Raw genomic sequence first — 25,122 nt, 5'->3', positions numbered from 1 at the left:
TCACAACTCACAATCCTTTCAAATAAAACTGAAACAGAGTAAATAATTAGTGAGCAGAAAATTAAAAATATACATCAAAATTTTTCCTGTATGAGCAAACACAATCAGGATGAGTGTTTGCTCAGACAGTTGTTTACTTCGGTTTGGGGTTTTATTTATGAATCAGAGTTATCTTTTGTTATGTGACTGCTGCTATAGCTACATCAAGCATGTGAGTGACAAAAGAGTAGAGGTGTCAGAAGTGTTTTAGACCTCTGGGTGCTCGACATGGTCTTTCTGAAGTAAATTTTGATTCCTCAATCATTTCTAGTGGGTTTAATAAAACACTACAAAATACTGTGGATGCCAGAGCATGAACTGCAAGCCCAGCTCCAACACCACGGCAAAAGAGTGACCTAGAGTGCAAAGGACCAGGTCAGTGCATGACCAAAAGAGTAACCTAGAGCACGTCCATCACCAAAAGAGTGTGCAAGCATGTGGATGGCCTGAAGAGAGCAGGCGACCAGATCAGTGAGCAATGGAAAGGATGACCCCTAAAGCATGTGCATTTGAGTGACCAAAACAGTGAACAAACATGTAAGTGACTGCCAGAACTTTGCCACTGGACTTATCCCGTTGCCGAGATCTCTTCCAGTCCAGCACATGTAAGTGACCGAAACAGTGTGCAAGTATTTGAGTAACCAAAATAGTGTGCAAGCATTTGTGTGTTCAAAACAATGTACAAGCATGTGAGTGGCCAAACAGCATACAAGCATGTGACTGACTAAAACAGTGCATGATCATGTGAGTGATTAAAGCAGTGTGCAAGGATGTGAGTGACCAAGTCAATGAGTTACCAAAAGGTGTGATCTAGAAAGTGTGTGCGCATGGTCATGATCCAGGGAGCATTGGTCAATGAGCAATAAAAAGAGTGACCAAGAAAATGTACCAGCATAATGAGTGACGAACATAATTAAATGAAAGAACTGAGACAGAGGTGTATTTACGGTGGTGGGAATAAGTGGGCTAAGCCCTAGACAGCAAATTTGAAGAAAGAGTTCAAGAAATTTAGACCAGAATGGGAGAAGAGCAGACAAATTTGTGTATCTGACACACAGAAAGGCCGTAAATTTGCTTCTGAGGTAACCTCAAATATCAACTGAATATTTTTCTGCAATATAAACCAAACAATATACCTGAGCTTTGTTTGCAGAAGAATGTGGAGATGATGACGTTGAAACGGCAGTTTGAGTTGCGACTGAACTTGCGGGGCGAACCTGAAATGATAGTTTTATCTTTTGTAGTTATTTCTTAAATAAATAAATACAGCCAAACATAAGTTACACATATAATATCCATTTGGAAACAAACTTCCTACTGAACTTTACACTGCCTACAGTATACCGAACAGCAGGCAGATTATTTTGAGCAGGGCTGAACAACTGCAGTGAACATGCCAAATCTGGTCTGCCAGGAGGTTCCATCCCACTCACGGAAGATGTTCAGGAAGAGGTGTATCAATGATTTATGATCACGGCGCATATTCGTGGCTCTGTTGAAAGAAGAGAATGTCTAATCCATAGTTACCCAACCTTTTTTGTCTCATTGCCCCCCAATGAAATCTAACTCATAGGATCCTATGTTATAACCGTAGCTTCTACCGCTCCCCCTGGAACTTTCCATCGCCCCCAAGGGGGCATTAATGCCCACGTTGGGAATCACTGGTCTAATCCGACCATAAGTAGATAGACTCCTCAAACGAGGGGTTCCTCCACCTATGCCAATACTACAAATTCTTCACTGAAGGGGGGGGGGATTGTCCCTCTGCCATCCTCTGTATCTGCCTATGAATCTGATAGGGCTCGAATTCCTAAAAAATGGCACAACAGGTTGATCTTCTGGCAACTGGCTTCGAATCAGATGTACAAAGTTGTCTCACGTAATGGTATGCACAAGCTTTCCAGTCCACAGGTCGTCGCATCTGAAGGATTGTCATTGCCCCCACATCCTGCAGCAAGGTGCCTAGGTTGGGATCTTTGGCGGGCCTCAGGATGGAATTTTTACGGGAGGGGCTTTATAGTGTAAAAAAAAAAAAAACTTGCGCCCTGATTGGAGCCTTGTCAGCCCCACCCTTGTGGGGCCCATGGGGATGGTTATCGCTCGCAGGCCAAATACTGATGTACTTATGGGTGAGCCTTGATACTTTTTGAGAAACACCTTTTGCAAATCCAACTCTTTTAAGAAAAAACTCTCGAAAAAAAACTCTTTTAAGGTCTGTATCTGGCCTGCGGGCTGGAGATTGTGTGCACCCCCCTTCAATTCTTATACACCAATTACCAATAGCATAACTTATTAATAAATACCTGTTTAGGTTTTTGCACTGGAGGAGGGGCTGAGCTTGCTGGTTGAGGTTGCGCTGCAGCCACAGCTGCTACTGGCGGTGTTTGTTGTTGTTGGTGCTGTTGTTGGTGCTGCTGCTGTTGTTGATGCTGTTGCTGCTGTTGTTGTTGATGCTGCTGCTGTTGTTGATGCTGCTGCTGTTGTTGTTGATGCTGCTGCTGTTGTTGTTGATGCTGCTGCTGTTGTTGATGCTGCTGCTGTTGTTGATGCTGCTGCTGCTGTTGTTGTACTGAATGAGGAGGTGGGGCTTGTGCAGCGATTGCAGGTGTAGCCGGCTGAACTGTTGCCACAGTTGCTGGTGCTGCTGCAACTGCGGGTGATGGGGCAGCTGGTTGAGGAGCAGCAGTGATCGCTGCCGTTGCTTGCTGCACAGCCTGGGCAGGTGTCGCAGCTGGTGCCGGGGGAGCTGTTGCTGCTGCAACTGGAACAGCGTGAATAGTGGCTTGGGGTGGCGGTGTCTGAATGAACATGTCGGATTGTTGGCTTCTTATGAAAATAGGATTTTGACCAAACAATGCAGGAGAGTGCAGAGAGCCTGGCGTCGCCCAAGTGATCCCTTGTGGCAATGAAGCACCAAGAGCTTGAAGCGATCCTAAAGACATTGTACATTAACATTTATTATTAATGTTTATTAATATGCGTATACAGAATGGATATATAGCAGTGGTGGGATTCGAATAATTTAGCAAGCAGCGAACCAGCTGTTAAATTGTTTGTACCAGCAAACTCAATTAGGCAGCTGCCTAGGCTGTTATCTTAGAGAGAACCCCGATCAAATGCACCATTTAATAACTGGTTCACAATCATTCCAAGTTTTGGAAACTCCATCACAATTGTCTGAATAAAAAAAGCTGTTTCCGATTACATAGTGAAACTATGCTACAACAGTACTTGATATAACAATATTTTTTCAAATCTTGTTTGATATTGCCTGTAGTCTAATTTCAAACTCTTCTCAATACACAGATATTATTCACAAGATAAGTCTCTCTATAACAGGGCTGGACAAATCACGGGTACCAGGTCACCATAATGAACTAGAAAATCGGTATTGCACCTAAAATTTTGTACATGTGATTGCTAAAACCAATCAAAGTCCAGGGATGGCTCAAAATTTTCTGATTTCATAATAAACTGCCCTTCTAACATGGGAGGGGGTCATCATGTCCCAGGAAAGTCGAAAAAAGTTATTTAAAGCACTTTTTCTAGCAAAAAGACCATGCTTGGCTCAGACAAAATTTAGCTTTCTGATTTGTGAAGTCCTGCTCTATAACAATGTATTTTTCTTGTTCCGCAGAGTATCTTTATATGGTGAACCCTATATAAAATGGAGCACCAAGAGACAAATTAATTTCCGTTAACAGTCCATTTTATAAAGGTGCACACAAAAAGATACAAGGTGCATAGTAAACGGGGGGTATAGCATTTTACTGACGAACTGTTGATCCTAGAGGTATACTTCCAATTATAAAAGTTTTCAAACAATACGTAATACTCGGATATGTCATTCATGTTTCAAAAAGTTTAGTTATTAGAATAAAAAATTAACATTTTATACAGTCCCTGTGTGTACCCCAAAACTGAATTAGAAAGTTGTTGCCCTGTCTTTCTTGATGCCAACTAAAAAATTCCATGTTTCTAAGTACAATATTCATCAAGATATTTGAATTCGAAAAATGGAGGAAAGTTTCGAAAAAAACAGCTCTAAATGCGAAAAACCATTTTATCTGCATTTAACGCTGTTTTCTCCAAATTTCCTCAGTTTTTCGAATATGAATATCTTAGTGCAAATTGCACTTAAAAACATGGAATTTTTTGGCATCAGGAGAGACAGGGCAACAACTTTCTAATTGGGTTTCAGGGCACACAGGGACGATATTTCATTTTAATAACTATACAACCAACCCCTTGCAACGCGAATGACATCTGAGTATTACACATTATTTGGAAACTTTTTCCAATATTGAAGTATACCTCTAGGATCAACAGTTTGCTATTAAAATGACATACCCATTGTTTGCTATGCACCCTGTATATATATACAGTGATTTAATTCTGCCATTTTGCGGAACTTAAATTCTGAGAATATCACACTAACTGCTACAAACCAACGAGTATTAAACAGAGACATCATGTTATTTTTCATTTTTTAATATTTGGTGTTTCAAATTACTATACATTTGAAATTTCATATTGAATGCACTAATAGTTAAACTTCGATACGAAACGTTCTCCTGAATAGCAATAGAATGAGCACTTACTTTTGTCGAAAGTAACAAATTTTTAATATTTAAAATAAAAAATTGAGAAATTGTGTACCTGCTTAAACATAGTAACAACGAGATGAAAAACTAATAACATTTGCGGAAGAAATATTCTAAATCTGTTTCACTTAATTTGTGTTTTTTTTCTTGTCCCTCTATGACCTCTATTTCTGAGTTCAACCAGTCAACTGTCCAATTAATTTCTCCGAACATTACCCGCTGTGCCCACACTTTTTTTTTTTTTTTTGAAGATGCGCGCTTTTTCCCTTTTTTTTCCTTTTCTTGGAAATTCGAAATATTAAAATATTTTTATAGCGTGTTTTTTTATAATAAGCTCGAATGTGTCAAGACGTAATATGACACCCCAAAAGTTGAGGGGGGTGATAATGTCCTGTGACTAAAAGAAATGCTGTTGATGGATTTATGTGGAACCATAGTAGTTGAACCTTTGCTAAAAGATATATGAGTAATAAAACAGATGCATCTTAGCAAGGGAATCAGAAATCGAAAAACAAAAAAACCAAAAACGATGGGGATGCAGAGCTTTGCAAAGCACAAGAAAGATAATAGTAATAAGAATCTCAGACCTTGAAATATAATTGTTCAACTCCATGTAGTGATGAGATAATAAAGTAGAAGGACGGCTATACAGATGGCAGCACATGTATGACAAATTATTTCGTCATATCTATGTGAAAAAAACCGAAAAGTCTGTGCATCAGCAAATGCCGTCGTAGGCACCACCATTATGTATGGCAGCGACGGCAAATGCCGACATAACCACTTCACTGGTTAAAGCCAAGACATGCTTCTTGCAGCTGGTTGTCATCTCTACACTGAATGAAATGCTGAAACACTGTATCGCTAAATTGTGAACAATAATTCATTCTCCCTCTCCAATATTCCTTTCCCAAACAAGTTTAGATGGAAATTATCAACATTTTCCCAAGCAACAAGGGAATGTTTTCTAACAAAAGCCACCATTTTCCATTGTAGATGATATGTTGATCGGGCTTTTGCTAAATTTTGAATAGTAAATCCACTTCCACCCAAGCCTAACCTCCTTACTTCTAGAACCAATTCAGACAGATAATAAGCATTCATCGTTTTTCGAAGAAGTGAAATAGCTTCCTAACATAAAGGGGGGGGGGGGAAGATCAGTTCGATTTAACTTTCATCCAAAAAACAAAAACTTACACTGGGCCAAAAATTCAATTTCAACAGGATTTTTAGATAAAAAATTGACTAAATATGCCTTCTGTTTCCACGTTACACATTTTACGTCTTAAAGAAGTCTCCCATAATTGAAAAATATATTAATTACTAGCTATAACCAGTGCCATCTCGGAGTAAGGGCCTCAAGAGAAGAGGGGCCTCAGAAAAATGAGAAGCAGTTGAATTTTTCAAGAATTTGCCAGGTAAGAGGCCTCAGTGAAATCACTTGACCCGGAGGCCCATGATTCTCTTAAGACAGCCCTGGCTATAATACCCGGCGCTTTCAGGGTTTTCTTCAATTACTGGGTGGATTGAAAAAGTGACAAGCCATTATGAAGGCACAAAGTATTATGCATATACTGGCAGCATTAGAGAAGTGGCAAACTATTGAAGGCATATACATGTCTCAAAGGGACATGTTGTCGCATTGCTAGGGAACCATGATAACTAAAGTAAACATTCTGAAAGTGATTGTTGAGACCCAAAAACCATTGTTGTCTGACAATTTTTTGCCCATTTTGGGCATTTGCCCTGCTCTGAGAAACTTTTAAAGTAGCCATCGTTCAATCTGGGCCCCGTTTGGTATATATGCAAAATTTAGCGACTATCAATCCAAAATTGTAGATTTGTATAAAGAACATACACACAGACAGAAAATCAATTTTATATATAGATTCCCTAGACCGTTTAAGACAGGTTTCCATCTCATACAGTGTGTGTCTGTCTTAGATAGGGTTCCCTGTATATTGAGATTCCACTTTCTTTAGTTTCTCCTGAAGATAGTGCCGCACCTTAAGCAAGCAAAATATTGCATGAATATGCTTAATCTTGCTGACCAAATGCTCCAAAAAAATTTTCCGTTAATGAAAGCAGTTGATCTACCAAAGACTCATAAATATCAGCATATATTTTAAATTCACGTTTTTGTTCTGTAGAACTTGGCTTACTCTGTGTTGTCTTAACGTATGGGCACAGCCTGGATCTGTTTACGATTTTTGAAAGTAAGTTTGCAAATTGGTAAGCAGGTATTTTTAGCTGGGGTTAGGGGTGCTTCAGAAAAATTATTTCTCACAGAAGGGAGTGCTATGATGCTGTTCAGGCGGCCCTCTGCTTGCTTTAAAAAAAAAATTTCAAAAAACTATGAAAAAAGTGCTCTTAAAATTTTGGGATTTTTCTACTAGATGGTTGATGCTGGGGAAAAAATTGCACATTAGAAAAAACAATACACTTTGATAACTTTTTTGTGGCACCCCCTTTCGCCTGATGCCCTATGCACATGCTTATTTTTCTTTTATGGTTAATCCAGCCCTGTTCTGCTGGTTTCGATATGAAATTGCTTGTTCCAATAGTGCAAATACATTCAAACAAGGAAGACGGATATTGCAGCGTTATTAATATATGTTAAATATTGATTGGTGGGTCTTTATACAGTAAATGCAATAGCATTGTACGCACCAAGTATTTGTGCTTGGCTAGCTATCATGGTTGGTGCTTGTGAACTAATGATATGAGGAGCAGTCGGAATCTGCTTTAGCTGATTATTAGCCACCATCTGTCCAGCAGCTGCTGCTGCGGCGCACTGACTACTTGGCGATGGCAAAATTGGTGACTTCGGATGAAGTGTTGCTTGCTGTGATAGCACCTGGGAAATATCAAACATCTATGGAAATAAAACTGCGTAGATTAAGGTTTGCACATTCAAATATATTATTGGAAAAATAATTAATACAAAAAAAACGGCATAAGTTGTAATTAACTTTCAATGCATATGTCCACTACACATACACTGACCAGTGAATCACAAGCATTGATTTCATAATATATTATTAGAGGCTCTTTAGCCCAAATTAAATCATGCAAACAGTTACACATCAACTCTACAAAGTACTATTACTACTGTTTATATGTACCTCATAAACATTTCTCTGGGGAATTTCTAATGATTCAGCACATGCCAGAATGTGTTTTCATGTATGGTCCCAGCACATCCATGTTGTCAGAGCTATGCAAGTTTTGTAGAGCTTACAGACTAGGAAACTCCAAGAATGAGAAAAGGCATGCTTGTACTTTCGTAGTAATGACTCACTTATCCATAGAGTGAGATAGATGGCTTTTTCTCACGGTCATCACGTCTTCGCCGGGACTTTTTTTCAGAGTTCACCTCAGCAAAATATCCGGAAAATAACTGTTTCCTTGATATCTCGGGCTGAGAAAAAGCCATCTATCTCACTCTAAACCGTCACACCCAGGGCTATTTCCTGAAGTTAAGAGGCGCTACTAATGCCTCTACTTCAGCGCCTCATGCCACAGTGCGTGAAATAAGGAAGGCAGGGTCATGTCTCCAGTGGTGTTGATGGTACCATGCTAGCCCAGTATGCAAGAGGGCCTGGGTTCGTGTCCCAGCAGAGATGTGATGACTTCTTTCGAGTTCACCTCAGCAAAATATCCAGAAAATAACTGTTTCCTCACTTATCTATGTTCACAACAGATGGTTCCTCTGCACCAATAAAGAGCAATGTGTTTTCAACCAAAACATATCGAGACGCTTATAATATGTGTATACAGTATTTTTATCTTTGAGAGAGGGGAATTACTTCTTTAATGATAGTATAAATATGTGTAGGGGGGGGGGAACCCCCAAATAAGCAAAGACTGATTTTTGTTTCATCACAGCGTATTTTTTTTTCTTTATAGAAATAAAAGGGGAAAAATATTCCAGAACCTTGAACATGAGGACAAAAAGAAAAAATTCAAAAATGTATGAGGATGCTTAAAAAATGTCATAAAAAATAAGGGCATATCCTCATGAATGAGGACGTCCAGTAACCTAGTTCTTTTTGTGGTGCTGTCATCCATCATTCATATTTTGAAGTGAAAATGGCAGATTCCAGAGTTCTTGTGTTATGTAAGTACAGTGCTGAAGGTCTGCTGGCTATCTGCAGTTCACAAGATGCCACAGAATTTATGAAGTCTAATGAAAATTCATTTATACCACTTTCGATACCGCTCTAGGCAACTTTATTTTTCGCTGAAATAAGAGGCTTCTGCACAGAAGCTCGACTCCCATAGTTTGGTTTTTCTTAACACTGTTTTGGTACAAATGATGACATTGTAATAGCCATTCATGGCCCACAATTATGCTGTTATAACAAGGGTTACTACTGACAAACTGCACATGCAGCTCATAAACATTCTGCTGAGGAACTTCTAACGAAATTGTGCAAGTCAGTATGTGTGGTTTATGGGTTCTGTACCCAATATGAAATTTGTTTCTGGGGTATGCTTGTTATGTGTTTAAGAAGTGCTGCCATTTGTCTTCAGAATCTGGGGGCAAACAAATTGGTCGATCATTCTGTCTGTTGAATGATTAGTGAATTTTTAAATGTTATAGAAATTAAAGAGCTCGCATTCGATCGGCTCGCATTCGTGCCTTGAAGTTGGAAAACAACAGGAAAACTCCCTTTAACAAGGTTGGAACCTGGACCCTCACGATGCCCACATAAATGCCTACCAGATATAGGAACAGTTTTGGGTTTCATTTTCATTAATTTGAAAATTATACATATAACCACCTTTATTTATAACCTTATTATGCTTATAACCTTTTGAGATTCCAGAGAGTTGTTATATTTTCGTAATTGTGGCTCCCACAAGATCAGATCTCCTTTTTTCAGAATACCTTTTTTTGTTTTAAACTAGGATAGATCTTGTTTTTCCAAGTGTTTTTTCACCATTTAACACATTATTTTCCCCGAAAATAAGACCCAGTCTTGTATTAATTTTTGCTTCAAAAAATGCATTATGGGCTTATTTTCGGGATAGGGCTTATATTAGGAGCATTGTGAAAAATCCCAGTAAGGCATATTTTTTGGTAGAATATCTCTTTCTTCTTGAATGATGGGTCACAAAAATCGGCAAAAAATTACAAATGCTGAATTTCTTAAAACCTCATTTGGGTGTCATCATATAAAGTAAACAAGAAGTTCAGTTTAGATTTCCAGGAACAAAACGAGATGATGTTGCGATAGTACAGACCTGAAGCAAGTGGCGAGGGAACCACCCCCCCCCCATTCAAAAATAAGTGCTTTTATATTTATACAAATACAAATACAAATACAACGCCACAACAGGCAAAATGCCCAACGAGGTGGCTGATAAAAAGATGCCCATAAAAATATGGTTGTCATATGTTTCAAAAATACAGCAACCCAATTAAAAATGCAATTAACACAAATTACAAACAATATATACACATGATAAAATATTATACAATGCCCATAAAGAATACTTATGGTTGTCTTATTCTAAGAATGGATAGCTTCTCGATTTACCCCAACATGTTTATCGTATTTCTTTTTAAATTTTTCTTTATAAATTTGATGTTTTTCATTAATTTATTAAATTAATCTATTTATCAATGAATGAATAAAATCATTAAAAATAAATCCCACGTCGCATCATCTGAGGTGATCAGAAGTAATGGAATGGAAGCTGTATCATCGTCAGGAGATGCCTGTCTCATTGTTGTTGACATTAAATAACATGGCATCATGGTGACTGAAGAGCTCCGGACTATTTGGTAATGAAATGTGATTCGTCGTTACGTGAGCAGCTGGTCACATATAAGGTGATACCTAGTTTGCCTGAGGACATTCCAAATTCATCTGCAGTCTTGATCAGCCTCAGTTTCATACTTCTCTGTTCATCTGCAGACTCTGCCTGGGAAGTCGGGAACCTCCAAACATGGGTCAACCCTGCTGTCATCAGCCTTTCCTGACATATACTCAGGCCATTTCACAACTGTAAGGGCTAGAGGACACAAACGATTGGTTGACCATCCAATGGATGATCTACTGGCTTGAGGGTATTCCGATTTCCAGGACTGGACATGACTACACAATTTGGCGAATTGGGATGATGTTAAATTTCAATCAAAATTTGTCAAAAATTTAAATGTCAAAATTAATCCTGTCAATTAAAATTAATATTCTTGAGTTCAATCTCAACTTTTATTGCATTGGATTGCTTTGTGGTATTCATTGTAATCCCAGCTGTGACAAGTGGTTCATATTTACATCCTGAAAAATAATTCTAGGGCTTATTTTCAGGGCAGGTCTTATATGCCGGACCAGAAGGGGGGGGGGTGTAAATTTCACCCTTTGACCCAGTAATTTCAAGGTGTAAGTTGCTGCTGCTCCTGGGGACATCACAAAGAGTTGGTGCATTAGGTTTTTCTTGTTCAGTGCTTTGATTGATTGATGACCGCTCACGCCCAGAGCTGTTGTGCAAGACAACTTCCTCTCTTCACCTCCTAGGAGGCTTCAGTGCTTTGAGAGGATTCTGTTCTACACTATTCTGGGGAGCTGCGAATAAATTATGACAAGAGCAACATTATGGATAGAAAAGTTTGGGATCCACTGCTTTAACCTCATCTTCATTATTATAAAAGGTGCCAAAATGTGTGCTTGCCCCCAAGGTACACTGATTTAAATTAGTTTGATTTAAATCATGATTAAAATCACTTAATTTTTTCTAAAAATCAGATTTAAATTTTGTTTTTTCTTTCCATGAAGTTAGTTTGGGCTCAATGACTTTCTACGTTACATAAACACAGATTTTTTGTGTTCGTATTTTTTGCTTATAGTTAGTTTGTTGTTTATTCATTAATCTATACATATAAAATGGATTTTCTGTGCCAATTTTGCATATATACCAAATCGGGCCAGACTTGAACAATAGGCTACTTTATATAAAAGTTTGTCAGAACTGGCCAAATGCCCGAAATAAGCAAAAAAAATGTCGGGCAACAATGGTTTTGGGCCTCAAAAATTACTTTTGGAAAGTTTACTTTAGTTACCGTGGTTCCCTAACGTTACGTTTAAGACAGTATATGCCTTTACAATGGTTTGTCACTTCTTCAATGCTGTACGTATATGTATAATAGTTTATGCCTTTATAATGTTTTTGCCACTTTTTCAATTCTCCCAGTAATGAGGCTTTTTGAATAGACATCATCATCAGCATCACTTTGGGGGAAGGCAAAGGATGATCCCCCATAGTTTAACCCCCCCCCCCGTTTACTGTAGAAATGTGGAAATTTGGTAAGGTTTTCCACCACGCCAATAATTTTACAAATTGAATTCTTGTTTTTTGAAATATTGAGTTCGCTTAGAGATATACGAAGCCGAGAGAAAATTAAATATGAAGTAATTAGCCGGACCTACTTTTGAGTTGGATATCCATGGAATAACATTTATTTCAACTGTTTATTTATATCTTCTCAAGCATGAAAATTAATGTCTCCGTATTGTGTTTTTTAATATTCAACTGCATAAATCCACATATAGTACAGGTTGTTTTAAAATTAATTATGGGCCCGTTAAATTGCCGCCTGGCAGTCGAGTGGTTAGGAAACTAGCTTCTCACTGTGCAGGTCTGGGTTCGAATCCCGGTTCGGGCATGGATGTTTACTAACACTAACAAATTCCCTGGACGGATCATGCTGACCCCTTGGGAATATGTGTGGATCACGTTATTTATTTATTTAAAGTACATTGAAGAAATTCCACAGCTTTAACTAAACATTTTTTGAAGCAGAAATAGGCAGCTGAATAACTTGAATTTCCAGGTGGGGGGAATTGAAATACCTGGTGCCCCTTAAAAAAAGAAAAAAATATATATTCATTTCTACGTTTCTTTAAATCTAGATTTGTTTCTTTCATGAGTCGTGCAGGAAGTCTTCATACTGGCTAACTTGGACCCGGTTTGTATGTCTCTCAAAGGAAGTATGTCCTCATCCAAAAAGCCTCACTGAAGAAACCCTGGGCAGCGCTGGGTATTATAGCTAGTGCTTAATAAAATTTGAGCGATTAGAAGAAAAAAACAGGTGATATGAAAATATGAATTCTTAATGATTAACAAGATTTGTTTTACAAGATATACAGAAGACTGGATGTTGTGAAGATATTTAGTATTTGAGATGTTCACTTTTTAAGGAAGGAAAAAACTCATCTCTGCCTCTACCGGGAGTCGAACCCGGGTCCCTCGATTGCCGGACGAGTGCTCTGACCACTAAGCTACAGAGGAGATAGAGATTTTCCTTCGCTAGAGCGTATATATGCCGAACGGAACCGTGCAATGGACGGTGAAACCGATCAGCTAATAGCTCATGGACGACAAGCCACCAGAGGGTTATATATATGACATGAATGTCGCTCTCCACTTGTTAATACAAAATATACAGAAGACTGTATGTTGTGAAGATATTTAGTATTTGAGATGTTCACTTTTTAAGGAAGGAAAAAACTCATCTCTGCCTCTACCGGGAGTCGAAGATTTGTTTTAATTAATAAGCAGTCAGTTAATTTTAATCAAAAAATCAGATTTTTTTAATTTTTAAAAAAAAAAATCATGATTTTTTCATACCCTGCTTGTCCCAGCTAATTGAGCATCTAGTTGCAACCCTGCATGACCTAGTTAATTTGCTGGAATAACTTTCATAAACATTATTAGAATTCAATGCAGGTTTCTAACTCACTGGCCAATGTGTGTATAACCATAAAGAACATTACGAACTTACGAATGGTTTGTTCTTTTGACCGTCTGAAAGAGCTTTTGCTTGATGAGGGATGATCGAGGGTTGGTTACCCAGCATTCCCAGTTGGCCTATGACAACGGTCTGGTTGGCAGTAGTTGATGGGATAAACGTAGATTGGCCCTGAAGGACAGCAGTGGATTTGGAAGTAGCTGCTGCTAACATCTGTCCCTGGACGCAAGTTTTGGTGCCAGCAGTAATCATCTGACTTCCAGCTGGCATCAGATTTGAAGCGCTGAAGTTTCCAGCCTGAAAAGAAAATTATAAACAATAATGCTTATAAAACAATAGATTTGCACGATCAAACATTCCACTAATTTCAAAAACTCCAGATCAAGAATGTGATTTCGAACTCACTGTTTGAACTGGAGTAGCCGATATTATGGCAGGTCCACCAGCTTTGCCATCCAGCGTCTTTCCTTGCAACTGCAGGCTCAAACCTGGTGCGCCAGCTATGCCTTGTATAGCGGGTTGAAGAGTCAGATTTCCCGGAAGAAACATGTGCTGTTGCTGGGGAGCGTACAAATGCTGCAGGTACTGACTCTGTAGAGGTTGTTGAATAACCTGAACCTGAATGGGAGTGTAGGAAGGGGAAAAAGGCTCACATTGAATTGAAGATCAAAATACTTTTTTTGCACGAGAAAAGATCAATTTTCTTACATTTCGATGATACAACTCAAATGCTATCTTGAGAGTAAAAGTCAATCCATAAAGCTAAGTTCACCTAATGGTAAATGATACTAATTTCACAAGACTAATAATATGTGACTAATTTGAAATTTTACTTCATGATCTTCACCCATACCAAATGCACCATACAGGGTGATTTTCAATTTGTGAGACAAACTTTGCTATAAGACTCCCAAAAAAGCATTTTCGGTCATAAAGTTTGCGGTCGAATCGCAATAGCAATGATAGAGGGTGTTTTTAGAGAGTGCACAACAGAACCTCACCAAAAGCAAATATCATATTTCCCCGATGGATTTTCTGCAAAAAAATAAAATGCAATCAATCATTCGAGGATGCAGGTTACTGTAATGTAGTAGGCCTTTTCATGGTGCAACTTGAGTAACACAAATTCTACCACAAGCAATGTACCACTTGACCACTGTTTGGAACAGCATAACCTTGATGATCCTTGGACCAATAAAAAATAAATTCCAATCCAATCTGAAGGGGCATATGCACCCTCGAATGGTTGATGCATAGGCGGAGATAGAGTTGAAAGTCTGGGGGCGATGATGATTACTGGGGACATGATGATGATGTCAGTTCATATATACATTAGATCAGTTGTCTTTACCTTTGACGCTGGGGGCATCCCCCCCCCCCTGTATCTCCGCCCATGGGTTAAGGGCACATATCGCAGCAAATCAGTTGCAAAAATGTTTTTGGTGAAGTGGCTGTTGAGCACTCTAAAAACATCCTTTCCTGCCTTTGCTATTGCAATTCAACTGCACATTCTATGATCAAAAATGCTTGTTTAGGTGTCTCATATCTAAGCTGGCCATATTTGCTCAAGAGAAATATGGAAAATTGGGCTTCGAAAAACTGGAAAATACGAGACATGACTAATTGTCACCAAAAAAGATGCCAAAAGCAAGCAAAGTTGCCAACTTGTGATAAAATCACAGGAAATGAAGTGGCACTTCGAATTGCAGTGAATTAAAAAAAAAAACAAATATGTGATGAATATTCTTATTTGTAGTCATAACTGTAGTAATGTAATTCCTGAGTGGAGAAGATAATTTTAATCATTGATTCAAAGAATAAAATGAAGATTAAAAATTGGCTTCGTTGAAAATATGTGAAAACCTGGGACATTTTTGCAATAAAGTCGGGACAGCCAGGAAAAAAAAACAGAAAAAAACTGGGACTGTCCCAGGAAATACGGGAGGTATAGTCACCTTAGTCATATCGCTTCTTAAAGTTTGTCTTATGAATTTAGTGAATCACCATGAAGCTATAAGTAAGTGGATATATCATTCATTTTATTCTTCGTAATTAAAAGCCATTTACTTGAAATGCTCATATATCTCATCAAATATTAAATTTCTTGACAGAGTCAAATTTTCCATAAGTTTCATAAAAATTGGTTGCGGAAACTCTTGCATCTTATAAGCTAAAAACATGCGACGAAAAGTAACATTTTTTTACGAGGCATTTATATCTTCGTGAATACAGTCAAACCTTGTTAGTGCATCACCCGGTTAACACGTCACACTGCTTACCAAGTCACTGTTTGGAAGTCCCAATTGTCCTCAGGCAGGAATCGGCACAGCTATGGCTTACTCCGTTTAACGAGTCACTCCACTTACTAAATCATATTTTTGCTCTCCCAAGAGTGACTCATTAACGAGGTTTGACTGTATACATGCTATTTTCACAAAAATGCATACAATTATTGCACCAAAGCAAGTAAAATATCCTGTGAAAGTTAGAAATTATTTGCAGCTTTTTTTTATGATACAGGGCTGATCAAAAACATTTTGCTTTTCTCTTTTGATGGTCCCTTAAAAACATTCATGACTAAATAATCTGCATTAGAAAGTGTGACTTCAAGTATTATGTTAACATGTTCGAAATTACGGAACAATTTTCAACCAGTATTTTTCAAATTTCTATAAAAATACTGTTTGAATTGTTCCGTAATTTTGGGCATATACTTGGGAATTGTTTTTTTTTTCAAATTTCTAGGAATTTTTAAATTTCTAAAAAATTTTTCACAAGAACATTCTATAACCACCCCTTAAATTGTTTAAAATCAGTGAACGAAATCCACATATGTGCATTATACTATGGCATTTTTTTCCTCGAAGTAGTGAAATCCACATCTGCAGATCAAATGTCACCAGGCATTATACACGTGAAAATACAGCACTTGGAGACAAGGGCGGAGATACGGGGGGTGTGGGGGCACCCCCCCCCCCCGCGTCAAAGGCGAAGTTGACTGATCTAATGTATATAAGCATATATGAATTGACATCATCACCACCGTGCCCTCCAGATGTCCAAGTCCATCTCCGCCTATGCTTGGAGGCTTTACTACTTTACCGCACACCAACTCAGGTCATATATAGCCGTACAGCAATTTCCAGCCAGTGGAGTTGGGTGGGAAATGAAGGTACCATCTACCGGTGGTCACCCCAGGCTTGGTACATAAAGAACTTGCTTCTGATGTTCTATGCTTAGATTCAAGCCTGTGGACCTTGACGGTAACCTTTATAGTGAACGACGAGCATCTTATCACTGTACCACTCTGGCGCTGGAGGTTTTACCAGCTTTGTACATAGCAAAGGGATGCGAGTAATTAAAACCAAGTTACAAGAAAATAAACTTCAAAGTTATTGTAACATTAGAAATTCTAATTCCTAGTTAAATCAGTGACCACTAGAAAGCAGCAATAGTATATAGAAAAGGTCTGTCCATCTACCAGCAGTCACATATTGGGTAAAGCAACCTCTTTAAGCATTCAACTCAATTTTTAAAATTTTTTCGATTGCAGCCCTTTGCTTCTGCCCCCCCCCTCCTCCCGCAAATGTCTAAGAAGAAACCACAACTGTATTGAATAAATTTCAATTTTCAGAATTCCATATTTCATTTGAGCATCAACATAGAATTTGCAGGAATACATAGGAGAATAAAAAAACACTTACATGAGGCAAGGGTGAAGCAGGAACAGATGGCTGCACAGCCATGTTTTGCGGTGGTGTCTGAGACGCAGCAGACTGTCCGAGTATTGCAGCGGCAGCACCCCCTGTCATGGAAGTCGGAGTACTGGCTTGACTATGCGCCACTGACATCGATGGATTCTCAGCCAGCTGGTACGGGATATTCGCTATGCCAACAGCAGTAGATGAATCGCATGAGTCACTTACCGCCGTAGGTTGTTGATTGCACTGTACTTCAAGCTCTTCAGAACCCATGGCCAACTACAAAGACATTTACAGCCATCTGGAGCTGAGAGGATGCAGAACAAAGGCACGCAATCAACGAACTTGCACAAAGCGGCAAACCAAACCAAAAAAAGAAAAAAAACCAAATAAAAAACAAAGGACGAAACGAAAATAAAAGAAACAAAATCGTTGATTGCCTCCTTATACAAAATAATTCAAACTTCGGTCATGCATTCTTAAGGTGAATCCACACAGTGAGTAGTCATTTTCCTTCAGGAATAATATCACATAGCATAGAAAACCCTGATTCTTGGAAAAACCCGGCTTTAGTAATGAAAATGGCGCTAAAATAGATAAGAGTAGCACAACGGCCAAATGAGAAATTTTTGAAAGAGCCAAAGTGCCAAGGTAATCAATTGGAGATGAAAAAATAAAGTCCATGCAGCTTAATGTGATCACATCGGGACCCCCTGAGTTTCTGATAACAATAACTAAATGATAACTACATCCAAAATAGTCCCATTTGCAAATACGATGACCATATACCTATATATTCACAGATTTTGTATTCACGATCTTCCCATTTATGAGAAAACATTGTTCCTGCATTTTTTTCTGGTATCGGAACAAAATATAAATTGTATACGTTAACGATGGCTTTTCTAGTGATTCTAGAAATTTTTCTTAAAGACAAAAAAAGAATGAAAACTTTGCAAAGAAAATTCAACATATTGACTATGCATAACAAAGCAATGTCAATTGCGTATCATTAAGGTGTCAATGAATCTACCATGTAGGATGTCCTCTACATGTCTTATAACTATAACACAACATTTCATTGAGCCGCTTTATCAGGATATGATGCAAGCATTTAAGACTCACTATATACGTTATGATGATTGTGCAGCCAATCAAAGAATATCAAAAGCCTCAAGTTATAAATGGATTACACCATCGCCAATGTCAGTCATGTCACTGCTGCAGCCGTCTGAGCTATAAATATGGAAACTATCAGTTCATGTTGGAAAAAAAAAAAATTCAATTTGTGCCCAAGGACACTTCCATTTATACCGTACAAATTGAAACGATTATAAAAGACATTTTCACATAAGGTTGATGGATAAATCGATGATATGGACATAGAACAGCGATTCCCAACCTTTTTTAACCCATGGCCCATCTCTAAAATCTTCATGCCCCCATACCCTCCCCCTTTGTGAAACTTCATATAGTTCCATATAACAAAGTTTTTCCCCCAAATGTTATTTTTTGCTTTGCCTCCTTGAATTTTAAATCCAGGGGTCTTCACAGAACCCCCATTTCCATCTACTTTTAATTAGATAAAAAATCAGAGGTTCTTAATCAGGGATCCTCTGAGAAACTCCAGGGGGTCTGTGAGCTTGGATGAGAAGGCAATTAACTCATACTTTTTTATGCCATATGCAGAATATTAATTTTTAAAGGAGTTCATGGCCTTCACTTTATTGACACAAGGAGGGGGGGGGGGGTCCGTGGATTTACAAGCACAAATTTCTCGTGGAACACAAAACACCAAGAACCCTTAGTCAAATCCCTTCCACTGAAAGATAAAAAATAAAAGAAGTCATCAATAAATCGTTTAAAATTAAAAATTTAAACTGACATAAAAAAATGAAGCAAGTTTGGAATATTCCAAGCCTTCATAGAAAAACTCAAATTGCCGTCCCGTCACCACTTAAAAATCAAATTGCTCCACTTCAAGGCAGTAGCGAGGAGGGGTGGGGTGTCTGGTCCTCCTCCCAAAATGTGAGAAAATGACCGGAAAAATATTACCTAAATCTATTGTTGTATCACTTTGGTCCCCCTCCAAAATTTCTAGCCACAGGCCTGACGTTGGACATCGCCAACATCCAACAAGAAATCCAGTAATTAATTAAATAGCAATATAGACACATTGGCAACGGCAAAATTAATAAAGATGACTGCTTCTGAAGTCGAAGTCATGTCCCCATGAACAGGGCCATCATTTCAACTTTTTACAGGGGGGGGGGGGACAAACGACATGTACTCAATATATGTATATATATATTTGTATATATATACCATTTATAGTGTATTTTCAAAAGCCGGGTGGGGAGCGGGGGCAATGCTCCCCCCCCCCCCTGACCTCCCCAAATGATGGGCCTGCACATGAAAATCAAAATGAAGAAGTGCGCGACACAAGTTCATTATGAGAAATAGTGGATGGGATTCCCAAGTTTAAATCATCAATGGATTACTACAGTAGAAATAACAAATGGTAATGCCCTGATTCTCCACACATAGAAACCTTGGTAGATGAAGCATTGTCAACATATGTAATTAAATGAAGAAATAACACCTCTCGATGAGTATTTTAAAAAAATTTGCCGTTCGGAAAATAAACAATAAATTGTAGGTCCCAGTCTAATTAGTCCCCCCCCCGTATGCAAAAAATTACCATGATGCAACAAAAAAAGATCAACGATCAGATAAATGAGACCAATGAAAATTATTGAAATCACATCACACAGAATCCCCCCCAATGTTTCTTTGTACCACAGGTGCATCCTGCGCTTTTTATTGTATATGCCTATAAAACAAAATCTTATGGTATGGTTTCAGTCATTCGCAGATTTTTCGTATTTGAAAGACCTCTCCGAATGTCACCCCTGCCCCGGAATATTGAGAGCCCACTGTATATACATATATTCAGCATATGTTCTTTGCTTCCCCCTCCTAGTACGGAAAAAGTTGAAATGACTGGCCTGTCCAATATATAGCAGGCTGATAACGATAACTTACAGAGAAAAGGATATGTTTAGTTTCTTCAAAATCCATAAAAAAATTTCGACAGGAGAAAAAAAGATAACATAACCAAAGTCCCGATAACTGTTAACAAATTTTTTCCCATGTTAAGGTATTGGTTCGTTTCATTCTTTATGAAAGTGGTAATAGGGTTCAGATTTTTATCGCATCATATTTTGGTCATTTTCGAGCTATTGGGCATATTTTAAGTATTTTTGAGGGATTGTTCATATTTGCAAAAAATCTTCGGGTAATAGATAATATTTTTAGTCATTTATTACCAAAAATTCGGCCCTCCCTATATCTGAGTGCTCAGAGTAAAATGTTATGGAATTTTGACCACAAATTTGGAGAAATTTTCAGTACCAATGGTGCTACTGTTTTGCAGGCATGTGGGTATTTTGAGGGATTGGCATTATAAGGACTTGCGTTTGAATCCCATCGGTGGTTGGCTGAAGTTGGTTTTCCGTCATTCTCTAGCTTCAGGTGTGAGAGTAAGTCCATTAAAAACTCTCGCAACAGATCCTACAACCAGAGCCTCCTCCTTCTAAGCTGATCACGGCCCACCACTCTGTCTCAACGAAGAGATTTTGTCAGGTGCTCGAAGACAGGCCATGCTGGGAAATGCACGTGTATGTGTTGTAATCCTAACGTGAAGTTCGTTTGGGTGTAATATTTATCATATGCAGTGCTGCCATCAATTTTTCAAACTACGAGTGAAGTGCAACAATTAAATGATTGTGTCGTTGCAGGCCTGTTGGTCTCTGTGACAAGACTTTTTAATTAGATCAGCTCGCATTCTTGATTCAAAGTTGGGAACCACAGAAAATCAATATAACTAGGGCCGCAACCAAAAACAGAAACTAACACTATGGCCCAGAGCAAGTCCACATTTTGGCATCCCACCCCTCCTCCTCGTAATTTTAAACGAACAAAAAATAAATTTGACACCCTTTGCTGGGTCACCAGACTTCTCCCCCGCCCAATTGTGACCCTACCTACAGCTGTACAAATATACAAAAATTACACTTCACTCACAATTTTGAATATTGATGGCAACACAAACTTCATGCATATGCATAGATATGCAAGCAGATGGTTAGGTGTATGTTTTTAGTATTAGAGAAAATTGTAATACAAAGGTAAATTGAAGAATTTTTTGTCCATAAAGAAGCAATAACTGAAAAAGAAGAGCGGAAATAATGGGCGAAATTATAAGATCATATTTTTATGTTTTTTAGGTCATAAAAATCTGAGCCCTTGTGATAAAAATACCCGTAATCCTAATAAGCAGTGTACACTGCAGCTGTCAAATTTGGCGCAACTAGATGGCTAAGATTTCATAAGCAGGGTTGCACCAAATTTAACGATTTCCAATTCCATGAAAGTTTTTCCCTTCTTGACGACCTGGATTTTTTTGCTTGTCAAACATCTACAGCATCATGAAAATGGCAGACAAAAAAGGAAATTTGACATTCCTTTTTTTTTGGCAAGCTAGAACATCGCGAAGAGGAAATCTGGAACCAATGAAGAAAGTATTGGCTACAGCAGTGTTTCTTAACCTTTTTTTGCCCATGGCCCCCTTTGAGCCATATTTTTTTCTCGTGGCTCCCCTGTCTTACCCACAGTTTTCAACTCTCATCTAGAAGCAAGACACTTTATACGTATTGAAATGATTTTTTTCAGTGAATTTATACTGAACGAAAATTTTGCAAAGAAAATTGGCCTCCAGACCACTGGCCTAGAATTTATTGATCTCCCCGCTAGTCCGAGTTCTATCAGGACCATCTCAATATCATGGGGCCCCCCTCCTTAGGCAAAGTGATGCTATGGTAGTCCCATACTTTAGCTGGAAATAAACAGCCTACATATTTCCTATTTATTTTCAAAATTAGTTGTACTATACAAAATATCATAAGGTAGGGCCACTTATGGGCATGAGGCCCCTCACAAGAGTGGGACTAACAGAGCTACAGCCCGGGGCCTAATATGGTTTTCATCATTTTTTGTTTTGTTTTTCATACAATAAATTTCATATAGGGAAGTGGGGTCTGAAAAGTTTAGCCGGGGACTTGAGAAAAACCCCATCCTAGGGAACTTGTTGCAAAATGTAGGCGGTGAGGCCTGGGTGAGTCCATTCCCTAAAGGAGGCCCTGGTTTTATGGGTGGTTTTGTTGGATTCTCTCTCTCACTGTAAGTGTTAGTCACTAATATAAAAACTTTATTTCTTCACACCTTAATTTTTCTTCTCAGCTCTCCAAACCACCTGTCATGGCCCCCTTCTCCATTTTCTTCCGTGGTCCCCTTGAAGTATCCCAGTACCACCATAAGAGGGCCATATGGCCCCAGGTTGAGAACCACTGGGCTACAGGATTCACACCCAACCCATCACATTTGGGCTTCGAGTTCCCATTCTAGAAAATCTAACACCAACCAAGTTTCTTGGTGCGATTGCTGTCTGAAACCATGGTATTGGCACATTTCGAGTGAGAAACTATAATTTTTTTGCAGTTATCGTGCTGAATTCTGTCAAAAACTGAGGAATACTCATCTATAAAAAAATTGAAATACAGTAAAATCTCGATAAGTCGCCACCTCGTGTTATCAAAAAATTATGATAGCTTAAGCGAAGTGCCGTCAGTTTCAATAAAACATTCGGAGAAAATCATAAATTTGAAGTAATATAACATTTATTAAAATATGAATTCAAATTACAATATTAATAAAATTTATGGATTTCAAAAGAAAAAATTGAAATTTTTAATTTTTTAGAGCTCTTATTATTCTTATTATCTTGTTAGAATCGTTGGCTTTTCTTTACAATAGAACTACTGCACAATAATTTTACATATGCGTGTAATTTAATTTTAGTGTTTTAATTCTTTATCAGTAGTTCATGAAACAACTACAAGGTAATCTTGAAAAAATTTATCAAGGTAATCTTTCACATACTAACTACAAGGCGATCTCGAACACAGGGTCCACTTTGAGGAACTTGTGGGAGCTCTGGATAAGGGGAAAAACACTCATTACTTTGGAAAAAATGTCTGTTTTTTCAACAAAGATAATTTGTTTAAATTTGAAGCCATAAATTAATGGGGCCGATGCAGAAATCAAGTCTAGCTGGAACAGTCCCTAACGTTTCAAAAACTTTAGTTGGTAAATAATCTTCCCCAGTGTAACTTTCATTACTTGAACTATTCCGTTTTGATACATAAGGTTTTTATGGTGACTTCTAAACATATGGCAATGCTGTTAACAACCTATTTTTTCTAAGAAAGCCATACAAATCATCTGTTCCTCTCTTAAACATTTTCATTGTGACGAGTTAACCGAAATTAGCAACGAGTAAACGAGGGTTTAATAACATTGCTTTCTATGAAAGTTGGACAGGCCTGAACTAAAACAACGACTTAACCGGAGTGACGACTTAACAAGGTTTTACTGTATTCCCAAGCAAGGGATGCATGATGACGAATCGGGCTTTGGCTCAATAAAATTTCAATGATGACAAACACGATATAATGAAACTTGGGACACTGGCGACAATAAGAAATAAAAATAGTGCAAAAATAGATAAGGGTAGCATGTTAGCTTGAAAAAAAAATTACCGTCACGAATGAGAAATTTCGAAAGAGCCACAGTGCCAAGGTAATCAGTTGGCGACACAAAATGATCGCCACATTTGGCGCAACCGCCGCTTATGGAATCAGCCAACTGGCTAAAAATACTTTAAAACAAGTTTAAAGTCAACAAATGATTTTATTTGTGGCATTATTTATAGAAGCTGGTTCCCAATAACCACAACTTCTTTTATCACAACCCACTTGATATGCTGAAAAAAAAAAACCAGAAAATAAATTGATATTGACAACTGGCAACACAAAAAGTAATAATAATCCATGCATAAACACAAAAATATGCAAAATGCCAGGCAATATGCAAATGAAACAGACATGCATGCAACACAAGAACAGACGGTAAAGCTTTTCTGTTTTAAGCAGTATTATACAGGATACTCACTACTGTAGCACCTTGTTGGTAAGACATTAAAAATATCGATTGATGATATATACACACAAAAAGAAAAAGAAGAGAGATCTTTAAAATTTGTTGACGCGCATTATATTATTATACGCCGCTGTCATAACAATGGTGTGGATCGCGGCGTCGAGTCGAAAAGCAACTGATTCCTCCACGAAAATTTGACTCTTCTTCCCACAGCTAACATAAATAATGGGATTTAAATGCCTCGACCATCATTTTCTTCCCCCCGGATCTTTAACAAGCCAACACAAGCGGAGTTATCGACGACGGGTTCAAGTTGATTCCTACGGAGCGGTTAATATCGTGCTCGAGCGTTATCGATTGCAATACTGACCATATTCGCTCGAGAAACATACGGGACAATTGACTTACCGAATATCGACAATTAGGGCTAAAAAATTAATGCCAAAAGTAAGAGAGGTTGACAACTAATGCCAAGGGCCGCAACTAGATGCTTGGTCACCCGGGGCAAGCGCGCATTTTGACGACCCCTTGTGATGTTGAAGGAGAGGTTTCAGAATGAAATTTGCGCCCCCTCGGGTCACGAGACCCGTTTGCACCCCCCTAGTTGCGACTTTGATTATTGCCACTACCTCCTATATAGGAGGTAGTGCTATTGCTAGAATAAAATGGTTTCGTGTGAAATATTAGCCAAAATTTGTTCACGTGGAGAATTTCTTAGCATTTGTGAGATATTTAAATATTTCATCCAACAAAAAATATTTTTTTTGAAAAAAATATAAATGCAGTGCAATATTTTTCTAATGAGAAATACAGTCAAACCTCGTTAATGAGTCACTCTTGGGAGAGCAAAAATATGACTTAGTAAGCGGGGTGACTCGTTAAACGGAGTAAGACATAGCTGTACCAATTCCTTCCTGAGGACAATTGGGACTTCCAAAAAGTGACCCGGTAAGCGGAG

At 38.3% G+C, this 25,122-nt stretch overlaps 1 protein-coding gene across 4 annotated transcripts in view; it reads right to left on the bottom strand.

The window, feature by feature from the left end:
• LOC149085739 (uncharacterized) overlaps window positions 1-24,451 on the bottom strand; it is a 49,077-nt gene extending 24,626 nt beyond the window's left edge. The window contains exons 1-7 of one of the 4 annotated variants that reach the window (XM_089232134.1): window positions 24,177-24,451; window positions 17,109-17,449; window positions 13,810-14,022; window positions 13,438-13,701; window positions 7,314-7,518; window positions 2,343-2,971; window positions 1,176-1,256 (exon numbers count right to left, since the gene is read on the bottom strand). In XM_089232134.1, coding sequence (XP_089088260.1) covers window positions 1,176-1,256; window positions 2,343-2,971; window positions 7,314-7,518; window positions 13,438-13,701; window positions 13,810-14,022; window positions 17,109-17,378 — 1,662 coding nt within the window. In that variant the 5' untranslated portion in view covers window positions 17,379-17,449; window positions 24,177-24,451. The remainder of the gene's footprint in view (window positions 1-1,175; window positions 1,257-2,342; window positions 2,972-7,313; window positions 7,519-13,437; window positions 13,702-13,809; window positions 14,023-17,108; window positions 17,450-24,176) is intronic. The other 3 variants (XM_089232135.1, XM_089232132.1, XM_089232133.1) reach the window with 3 other exon arrangements.
• Between the last annotated feature and the right edge of the window lie 671 nt (window positions 24,452-25,122).

Source organism: Pholcus phalangioides, unplaced genomic scaffold (assembly GCF_987345545.1).
Source record: "Pholcus phalangioides strain wild (caught in Gottingen) unplaced genomic scaffold, Ppha-v1.0 ptg000005l_1, whole genome shotgun sequence".
NCBI classification, from domain to species: Eukaryota; Metazoa; Arthropoda; class Arachnida; order Araneae; family Pholcidae; genus Pholcus; species Pholcus phalangioides.
Note: the sequence above shows the minus strand (reverse complement) of the source record. Positions and strands in the feature narration are given on the sequence as shown.